The 11,334-nt window shown below is 38.5% G+C and overlaps 1 protein-coding gene across 3 annotated transcripts in view; it reads left to right on the top strand.

Annotated features, from left to right (window-relative positions):
• The window catches only part of tnxb.L (tenascin XB L homeolog), a 45,134-nt gene extending 39,300 nt beyond the window's left edge, over nucleotides 1–5,834 (top strand). For all 3 annotated transcript variants that reach the window (XM_041572875.1, XM_041572874.1, XM_041572873.1), the window contains 6 exons: nucleotides 619–751; nucleotides 2,371–2,522; nucleotides 3,690–3,786; nucleotides 4,108–4,269; nucleotides 4,816–4,979; nucleotides 5,061–5,834. In XM_041572875.1, coding sequence (XP_041428809.1) covers nucleotides 619–751; nucleotides 2,371–2,522; nucleotides 3,690–3,786; nucleotides 4,108–4,269; nucleotides 4,816–4,979; nucleotides 5,061–5,159 — 807 coding nt within the window. In that variant the 3' untranslated portion in view covers nucleotides 5,160–5,834. The remainder of the gene's footprint in view (nucleotides 1–618; nucleotides 752–2,370; nucleotides 2,523–3,689; nucleotides 3,787–4,107; nucleotides 4,270–4,815; nucleotides 4,980–5,060) is intronic.
• Nucleotides 5,835–11,334: the final 5,500 nt, after the last annotated feature.

Here is an 11,334-nt window from a genome sequence, read left to right as displayed (position 1 = left end):
CCTGGAGTTACTGCAGATGCTCCAAACAAATAGGCGCACATGTCAGATATCTTGCCAACTGTACAGAAAAAATATTTAGCTCAATTGCTTCTGATTTGCATTTAAGTGTAAGTTCAATTGTGTCAGTTTTAATGCATTGGCCACGGTTGCGTCTGGTGCATCTCCCCCGGCACCCACAATTATGCTGTATTCATGGAATAAAATGCTTAGTTGTGGGAAAAAATCCAAGGAACATAGCCCTCTGCTGTAAGTAAATGACCTCTATCATGTTCTAAATATAATATATAATTTATAATACAGGTATTGGCTCCATTATCCAGAAACCCATTATCCAGAAAGCTCCGACTTACGGAAAGGAAATCTTGCATAGACTCCATTTTATCCAAACAATCCAAATTTTTTAAAATGATTTCCTTTCTTTAGAGAAAGATCCATTATCTGGAAAACCCCAGGTCCCGAGCATTCTGGATGACAGGTCCCATACCTGCATAATTATTAATTATCAATTTCTCCAGTTCATGTCTCTCTTTTGCCTTCTTCCATATCTGTATTCGTCTTTTTTCCTGTTTCTATTTTATTTGTGCATTTATGTTTAATTAATCATTGTTTTATTTTCAGGAGTTCATTTTACCAGCCAACATGTCCTCCTTTACTCTGAGTCATCTCACACCATCCACCCCATATAAAGTTCAGCTTCATGCCTTGCGTGGTGCTTCCAGTTCTGCACCCATTTCCACCTCCTTCACTACAGGTGAGAAATACAATAGTGCTAAATAATCAGTTCACTAGGTCAGTTCTCTAATATTCCTAACTGTTGTGTCACTTGCCCCTTGATTTAATCATATTTCTCTAAAGCTGGGCTCCCAGCCCTCCTGCATTGCTTGGGTTCCCTTTCTTCTAGGCTAGGGCTATGGCATTCATTTTTTAAGTGCAAAGAACAGGAAACTCCTATTTGTTCATTCTTTGACCTGAAAAACCATACAGAGTCTGGTATAAGAAAATATGGCATTCAGTGCACAGAGGTGCTGAATCTGGAAGGCAGCTTGCATATGGCAGTTTTCAAAAAGCTAAACATTTCATGCTTCCCTTGGCTAAAAAACATTAAAAAGAAACCTTTATCATTTTTATAAAGGAAAAACAATCTCAAAATGGAAAAAGAACATCCATTACTGGAAACATTCAACATAGACAGCAACATAAATTTCACAGAAACTGCATATTTAGATCAAAATAAGGAAGGCAACATATCGAAGAAATTATCACACCTAATAGAATGGAGCCTTAAATTAGATTTGGGCAGAAATCACATGAAAACGAAACTAAACTGAAACAGGACCTAATAGTTTATTGGCTAATAAATTCAGATGCCATCACATCTGGTAGAACTGGTATGCTGTGTGAACTGTAAATAAGCTTTCTTTAAAGAAAAATATACCCTCAAATCTGAATTTACAATACATATTCTATGCTTCAAAATTCACAGCACTTTAACAGATGTTTATATGGACAGTATCATATTTATGGTCATTCATCCTCTAGTTTTACCTTTGATGGTATAGCAAGTAGCTTGTTCCATGACATATGACATCAATCAATTAAGGGAAGCATATTAAGAGGTTTGATAGCAGCAATGCATACACACAGTAAGTTTGCACCTAGTCTAGTAACCCATAGCAACTAGAGAGACGTTTGTTTTAAAAAAGGTGACGAGTAAATACTGGTTGCTATAGGTGACTAGACCTGTATCAGATTGCAGTTCACAGTTTCTCAAAAAGCCTTTAGTGATGTGGGGGAATTTATAATATATTTGCAATACTGATGCTTTGGGCCTTAGCATGAAAAGAATCCACACCCCTGGGTATTGCCGCTTCACAGCATCACACTATATTCTCCTTGCTGGAGAAGCACACATGATTTTCAAATGATTGACCATTTTAATGCAGCCTAGATTAACTTTTAACATCAATCAAAAGTAATCATGGGCACTACAAAATTTGCTTATGAAAATAATTTTTTATTACATAGCAAAGAATTTAATTTAATTTTAATTTAATTTCAACCCCCCTACTTTTTCTGAGGACTCAAAAAAGTAAAATACTGTAGTTTTAAAATAGAACATTTATATAATATAACATTTAGCATTACAGTTTGGCTTAATAGAGAAATCCCTATCTTTACAACCAAACAAATTGGGAATGCAAAAAACTCTCTTGATGTCAGTGCCAAATTCATTAGGGGTAATACATAGATTTGAACATTTTACCCAACTGAACATCCTCGGTGTCTCCAGTCAGTGCTTGTGAGAGTATAACAGGTGACAATTCTCATGACGGTTTTTAATTTCCAATTTTATTTTACGTTTTATCACAGGTCGGATAAGATTTCCATTTCCCCAAAATTGTTGGGAAAAGCTGATGAATGGAGAAGTGCAGAGTGGTCTCTTCACAATATATATGGGAGGATCAAAGGATGATCCATTGCTGGTGTACTGTGACATGGAGACTGATGGAGGTGGCTGGATAGTAAGTGACGTGTATCTATGCACTTAGAGATGCAAAATCTTCTCTGAATCACTTTTTATCTTTTTATAATCAAGACTGCAAATAAACATTCCAGATTGCTGCAATTAGGACTTGTTCAAAGATAATATTTTAACATGTACAAGTCAAAAATGAATGGTATATAATTTCTAATTTTGTTGTGGTGTTACTTGTCCTTTAATTAGAGCTACTATCTATCTCCTGCTGCTTCAGTACCTTAACTTAATAATTCAGCACAACTCACAACACATGGGGTTTCTAAAACTTAATTAAACAAGAGGCTTTTGACAGAGAGCATAGAATACTCAGCACCTTCACTTAGACACATTTGTAACAATTTAAGATGAGCAAATATAAAATTGTAACTATTTAAGATAAACAAGTCTCTTTGGAGAACTGAGACTTACAGCTTAAAGGTCAATTCAACTTCAAAAGCACATAAAAAATCGCCCTAAAACCCGTAGAAATGTGTTAAAACTTCCCCAAACCCACTTTCTATCTTCTGCCTTGGGGAAACCATGATACTAGCAGATGGAGCACTAATGTATTTGCACAGGGAGAAGTTATTACTTATCCCTCTGTTTGTTTTGAAAACCTATAGAAAGACTATTCTTTGGTTTTTTGCTTTTGCTGATTGGCACTATATTTTATTTTATCAGGAAAACCTATTTTGATTGTAAGCTTACTGCCAATTTTTAGGTGATATGTTAGCTATGCATGCAGGAGACTGGATTCTTCTATGTACTTAATAAGAATGTTTTAGGGCAGGACTTCACGGCGATCCGACGCGCTGCGCAAAATCGCAGGCGTCACGTCGGATGCGCCGGAAACAAGGTAAGTAATGGCAGTGTCGGATCGTGTAGCATTGTTGATGCGACACAACTGTCGCATGCAGCGTCTGCATCCGACAGTTGTGTCGCATCAACAATGCAACACAATGCGACAATTGAATTACTTACCTTGTTTCCGTAGCATCCGACGTGACGCCTGAGATTTTGCGCAGCGCGTCGGATCGCTGCAAAACCGGCCGTGAAGTCCTGCCCTTAGCAATGACATTGTTAATGGAGACAGTTTTCCTCATGGACCAAAATGGGATTACAATTTTTGTTTGTGGCAAAATCGTGTTATGACCATGGCATGTTTTACTAGGTTTTTCAGAGGAGAATGGATGGAAAAACTAATTTTTGGAGAGACTGGAATGAATATAAGATGGGATTTGGTAACTTTACTTCAGAGTTCTGGCTGGGTAAGTTATTTCTTTGCATATCATGGTTTGTCTACATAACTTCCAATATGGAAGGAACATTGCTGGGTACCCAAATACCTATATTTGGCTGTGTTATCTCGGAAAACATCCTAACTTATCTACAGCTCTATATATAACTCTATATCTACTGTAAATATATGTATTGGAAGAAATGTTTTCCCCCCTCAGTACAAACAATGCCATGAAAAATAGTCTGAGCAAAGATTTGGGTCAGTTTTAAAAGATATCTATGCAAATCGTATGCATCTAGTCTACAGTGTTTAGGTCACTCTCAAAGCCTCTTCAACTCTTTTTGTGTAGGTAACACTGCTCTGCATCGTCTCTCATCTTTGGCACCTTATGAGTTACGTGTAGATCTCCGGGCAGGAGCTGAGTCTGCCCATGCTGTGTATGAAGATTTTCGTATTGAGCCTGAAGATAAACACTTTAGGCTGCGAATTGGAGAATACAGAGGAACTGCAGGTCAGTGATGCTAAATGCTAATTAGGATTAGGATAATGGTAAATGGAGAGCACAATAACATGGTCTAGTGTTAAACTGCAGGTATCAGGATTCTTAGATGTGTAATGAGTAATAGCCTCCCCTATGCCTCTCACTGGAACTCAGAGCCCAAAATGCAAACAGGAGTAAGCCCAGATGCAGAGTTACAGAGGTGCCAAAATACAGTTTGTAGGCACTTAACTGTAACCGAAGGCAAGATAGCAGAGAGGGATTCAGAGGAGAAGTGGAGTCAGTCAGGCCAGGGTCAGGATCAGTATCAGAATCAGTACTACCAGGGAAAATCCAAAGATTAGTCAAATAACAAGCCATGGTCAACCAGGAATCTCAATCAGGATATAACACTCAGTGTCATTCTGTAAGGCGATTACCTCTCAATGGAGTGAGGGCCTTGCCATCTATTTATCAAAGCATGCACCCCATGATGTCAGAACGTGTTGAAGGAGCGAGCAGGAGAATTACACTGCTGCTTTCCTTGTATCTGTTTGTTGATATTTATTTCTATTTCAGGGGACTCTCTGAGCTATCACAACAATATGATTTTCTCTACAAGGGATCGAGATGCCCAGAAAAGAATATTACCTTGTGCCATTTCATATCGTGGAGCTTGGTGGTATAAAAACTGCCACTATGCCAATCTTAATGGGATATATGGCAACAACAAAGACCATCAAGTAAGACTTTCTCATATATCTATCATATGAACTCCTCTTCTGATAAAATTCCTCTTTTAACCCTATCCTGTTTCCTGACAGGGTATGAACTGGTACACATGGAAAGGCTTTGAATTTTCTATTCCATTCACTGAGATGAAGATGCGGCCACAGAGAGCAGGCAACTGGCGCCGTCTCTAAAGCTCTGACAGTCTGGAACCACTAAACTTAAAACTGGAAGCAATATGGCACCTTTGGAAACCTTACCCATAAGTCATTTCTGCTAGGTCCATGCAATGAAAAAAAAAGACCAAAAAACTGTATCTAGTTGTGATCGTTTTTAACTCCAGAAACACAGATGGAAGCGAAAATCTAGAAACACTGGCCTCTAGAACTGGAGTCTAGAACCCAAGCGATGGAAACAGAAATAACCTAGAAAAAAAAGCAGAAAAAATAGCTATGTGCAGGCGATATACATGGTCTATATATACAAAAATGCAATGCAGCTAAAATCTAGCAGTTCCAGGTTTTAGAAATCTAAAACCAGAAGCTATAATGTATTAATATAATATAGTGTAAATCTAGAAGAGAATTCTGGAAAATACTTCAAAGGGTCTACCTGGGAGGAGTTCACCCTCAAAGGGTAGGGGAGAATAAAATGTTTGTCACAGCCACAAAATGGGGAGGGGCAGTGGGGAGGATGTGATGGAGCACCATTCCCTCCACCCACTAAATAAATATAAATATATATATATAGCAAACGGATACACGGTCTATTTTTTATAAAAGCACAGTATGAAGAGGAAATGGATGGGAGGGGAAAAGATGGAGGATTTGTGTTCTGTAAACTGCTTCTAATAAACCGATGGGATATCACCTTGCAATCTGTGTGTTTTGTATTGGTATACATGCTTAAAAGTTTTAACTGCCCAAGAATTTACATATCTTGCCTTCTGGACAAAAAATCAGGAAACCCTTAAAATATATAGCCACATAAAGATACCAAAGCCCACAGAAGCAGTGTTCTGAATTTGCAGAATTATTTGTTTTGGATAAACAGCATTATTTGCGTTTTTTTTGTAAATTGTTACAAAAAATAGTAAAAGACATAGTTGGATCTGAACTGTAGTACATGTAGATGTATTTTACACACACCAAACAGTACTGAGCATTCCAGAATAACTTTTCAATGATATACTGGTATTTCAGATGATCTAATATGGGAGGCACAAGAAATTAGCTCTTTACTAATTGGGATAATAGCGATGTCACAGGTTTGCTTACTGCCGTACAATGCATACTAAATGACCATGGACATGCTTCTCGTTCAAATGCAAATCTTATAAGAAAAACAGAAGGTGTAAGAAGGGGAAATTTAACATTGGCTGAGAGAATGTTAAACACAAAAACAGATGGCGGAACTAAGGATGAAGAAAAATCGCATTGAACACTTTGGTTCAGGGTTTACTATTAATACTTTGATATACAAGTTAGATCAAACAGGAGAAACATCTGCCAGATGGTTTACCGTTTTCCTGTTTTGATATAAACAAGTAAAGAACCATAACTGTAATAATCAACACTGATACATTTTCCAACCTGTGCTGATTTCTGTGCAGCCTTAAAGCACTAAGATCAGGCACTATGATTTCAAGGGATAAGACTACTTAGGGGTCATTTATGAATGTAAGTGTATTTGTGGCACCTCTAAATTGGCTGCAGTCAGTTGTGCAAAAAAATTCATTGAAGGTACGAGTGCACCTTGCACCCCGTATAATTGTGCTAGGCTCTTCTGCCTTCATCTTTTTCCTGTTCTGAAATAAGAGCAAGTCCACCCATTAATGCATGCTTCCAACAGGTGCCTGAGTTAATCACTGCAAGGCACATGCACATGTAACTTTCATGCTGAACATTGGAATTGGCACCAGGTGGACTTAGAAAATGTCCAGTGCACTTGTGTCAGATTCTGATGCACTGGCCACTAGTCAACATCAATGATGCTGGAATTATAGGATAATGCTGAGAAAAAAAGCATGAAACATGAAACTAACATGAATATAAATACACATGGGGCATGGCTGGTTACAAATTGGTTCAGCATAAAATTCTCCGAAGAATTTCTACCAAAGTGGATAATGGTCTTCTTGATAGCTGATACATGAACCTACTGGCCAAGCAAGTTGGGTTTGTCTTGAAAGGTGACCACAAAAAGTGGTTCCTTAAAGCTATGGTACCTGAAATTGTGTTGTAACTATTGCTGGGCTGTCTGCATGTGAAATGAGAGTGATGAATGTGGTTTGTATATATAACTGGACAGTCTAACCAAAATGGAAAGATGCTGATACAAATATGGAAGTCAGGCACATATGCTTTCCATTCAGTAATTCATCAATGGACTTTTCCATCTGTACTCGGCATTTGGTAAATACAAAAACCTGGCAGCACACCTAATTTGAAAGTGTTGCCATTTTTAAGCACTGAGCAAATGTGCACCTGAGTAGAATCCTATAGCAGCCAATCGGTGATTAGCTTTTTTCTGTTTACTGCAGGAGTTAAAACAATGAAAGCAAACATATGATTGGTTGCCATGGGTTACTGCACTGGTGCTATATTGCCCAGTTTGTAAATGACCCCATCATGGTTTGGTCAATTCCACATAGCACTGATATTATCAATTTGCCTGCCCCTCTCTACTTGTACCTAATACTGCCCTTGGGAATGGCTTGAATCCTGCAGTTACTGGCTGCCTTAATCAGCTGACACATACAGAAAACTCTGGGGTGCTCTGTGCATCCTGCTGGTAAACGGCAAAGCATTCTAGGTACTGAAAAGCAAAAAGCTGTGCAGATATTTTCCACAACCCTCTTTGAGAAATACTTGTCACATAATGATTATAAAGGAAACCCCTTACTGGTTATGCTTGATAATAACAAAATAACTGTAAATATTAACATTTAAGTCCCTCAAGTGGATGGGGCACTTTAAAAGAAATTACTTTTTCAAATAAGCACTACAATTACACAAGAAAAATGAATGTTGATTATATTATTATTATTATCTATTGATATAACGCCAACATATTTCGCAACGCTATTGTCACGTTAGGAACCCTATATCCAGAACCCAAGCTAAGCTCCCTGGTCTTGGCTTTCACTTCTACCTTTAACCGCCACCTTTCACCTCGGGAGGAGCCCTCGGCTAATTGGATTCCGCCAGGTCTTAGAGAGGGGAGCAGAGCTAACGGTTCTGGACAATCAAAGGGGAACGATCGTCTCACCAGGATACTGGAAGGAAGAACACCACCAGGAACAGGCAGGCAGGGCCAGCTCAAGCAGAGAATCGTCAGACAGGCAAGGAATCAGGATTGGAGAGGTCAGAATAGTCACAGACAGGCAGGATCAGGTTTGGAGAGGTCAGAAGAGTTAAACAGGCAGGCAAGGGTCAAAACAAAGTAGATCAATCAGAATACAAGTATAAAGCACCCAGGAACAAGACAAATTGAACCTAACAACGGACAACTTGCTGAAAACTGAATTCCCCTTTTACACTGTTTGAATTTTGCGCCAATGCGCGCTGGCGTCATCACTGCACCTTTAAGAAACGGAAACGCGCCATCGGGGAACCTGGGACCAGCAAGGGACCAGCGCAGCACCGGGCGTCCACAACAGGGACGCGGCACTGGACCCCGCTGCCCACTAGACCACCAGGTAACTTCCTTAAAGCTATATGTGTATAATACACAAAAACCATGAATATTCTGTAAATTATAACTTTATAAACGGTGCTTAGTGATGTCATTTCTGTCACATGACTCACTGAAACTTGTGTATTATAATAAATAAAGTACCCCCAGTTGCAAAATATGAGGATATTAGTAGTCACCTCAGAGGTCCATGACCTGTATATACAAGATGTGGTAATTTATTCATTATATAACGGTATACACAGCCCAGACATAGAATCAGCTTTTTTTATCAGAGCAAATATCAGCAAAATGATCCTTTAATATTTTAACTACTTTTTTCTAGAACCCTTCTGTTTATTATGCCCGCCCACTGTTAATATTCTCCTTACCAACCAACATTTCCATCCTCAGTTTAATGGAGTTTAATGGATGGAGTAGGGCATGGCTTGTGAGCTTTTCATTTGATTTCATTGTTAAAACCATTGGGGTTGTAAATATTCACCTCTGCCTATTTCCCAAGTGAATCTATCTACATTATTCTTATTGATAAGCAGCCAGTATGTTAAAAAAAAAAATGTTCTTCAGATCCTCTAAATAAAAAAAGGGAAAAAATGGAAACCAACTGACTTTCTGAGTCACAAATGATGTCACCTCTTCTACAACAGGAGATTCTTTAAACACAGGCCTTTTCCAGGCCTTAAGTTAAGATCCAGATTCAGAAACTTTCAGCTTATATCCCAATGTAAAACATATGCTTTTATATAAGCACAACCACATTTTGCATAAATCATATGAGTAAAATACATTCCATAATGTCATTATCACATCTAAAACTGAGTCTTCCTCTTATTCATTGCTCATTTTACATATTCACATGTCCAAAATCTGTACTTTTCTCCCAGTACCTTTTAGGCTGGTCAATGAACTCTGTATAGCAATCTCTGCTGGTCATGGTCACCATCCAGATTCTTCTCATTTGTGAGTATTTGCTTGTCTGACCTTTCTGCATTTATGAAAGACAATACTTAGAATCTTGCTAAGGCAGTATTAGAGAATTGATATTTGATAAGTAATATTCTTATCATAACAGTCTTCCACTCACTTGCATCTCACGCTTACCATAATAGTCCATATGGACTCTACCCTGTCACTATTTGTGCTGTATTGTTTCTGTGTTCATAGTAAATTGTTATCTTAGTGGTTTATAAAAACATATTCGACATATTTCACAAAGGCTGCAACCTTGGCAGACATTCTTGTTTACAAACCCCAGCCGTGTGACAAAATGATTCCGCCCTCTGCCATGCGCCAAAGCACATTGTGTCTCCTATCAGCTCCTGTTTAATAAATACAAATCTCTTGTTTAATGGGTATTTTATGGGTTTCTTTTAGAGAGCCAGGCTATTACATCTCCCAGGCTCCATGTATGGTCCTGGGTTACCACAATGGAGCAGAAAAGAACAACCGAGCATCAATAGTCTGGCTACATTATGTGTTGCTGGTGACATCTTTGCATCTATGAGCTACAGAATGTTAACCATAAATATCTCTTGAAGTAATACTTTGCGCATTGTCCAACATATAACATTGGCCCCGATAAAGACATTTAGTAAAAATAATCAGCAGCACGAAACCCCAGACTCTGGCTCTTGTGAATAGCTCCTGGGATCATGTTGGCTGTTGTAGTACGGCAGCTGCTGGAGAGCCAAAGTATGAAATAATACATGAATTTTAGTGTCCATGGGAAGAAGTGATATAAATGACTTTTCTCGTTTAGAAACCAGATGCATTATCTTTACTTCTGTGGGGAAGAATGAAAATAACAGGAAGTCATAAACAGTCTTTAGTAGGAGTGAAGTCTTTGTGGCAACACAGCACAGAGAACATACCGTACATAAAGAGTAAAGCACAGGTATAACTGCAAGTTACAGGGCCCCACAGAAGAAATAAACAATTAAATAAATAAATATGGGGACTCTTCAATCCCTAAAGCTCTGGGGAAAATTACATTTTTCTACTTGGTGCTGCTTGTCAAGTTGGAATCCTCTCCATGCCATACACATCAAGGCCCACACGCAGCTGTAGTGCCCCTGTATTTGCTATTGCACCCCTAGGCTAAGGACATGGAATACAAGTGGCATACTGGGTAGGAATAACAAAGTATACAGAGCTGTATTTACTGTACTTGCTGGCAGCTTTAGAGGGGTGGCCGTTGAGTGCCTATATGGTGAATACGAATTTTCTCAGTAAAAAAAGGTTCTCTCTGGTAACTTCCTGACTAAATCCAGTGGCAGAGGGTAGGGGGGTACCTGACTAGCCCATGCATATATGGAAGTGATGTACAGCACAGTGCCAGTGGGGTGCACTGATAATATATAGTATGTGCAGGTGAACTAGGTCAGTTACTTACTTAAGAGGCCAGTAACCAGTTCATTAAACTGAGAAAGTTTAAAGGAATGTTCACCATAAAACAAACTTTAGTATGATGTAGACAGTGATATTCTTGGACAATCTGCAGTTGGTCTTCCTTATTCTTTTTTATTGTTCTGTAGTTCTCCACCTTGGAGTGTATGCTGCTATGTTACTAGGGTTTATAATAATAGAAGATGGACTGAAGAGAGAAGAGGGACTAAACTAACATTTAGGATAATTACAAAATAATGTAACAGAACATTATAATACTATAAGAAT

This window comes from Xenopus laevis, chromosome 8L (genome assembly GCF_017654675.1).
Source record: "Xenopus laevis strain J_2021 chromosome 8L, Xenopus_laevis_v10.1, whole genome shotgun sequence".
Lineage (NCBI taxonomy): Eukaryota > Metazoa > Chordata > Amphibia > Anura > Pipidae > Xenopus > Xenopus laevis.
This window is presented reverse-complemented; position numbering and strand designations above follow the sequence as displayed.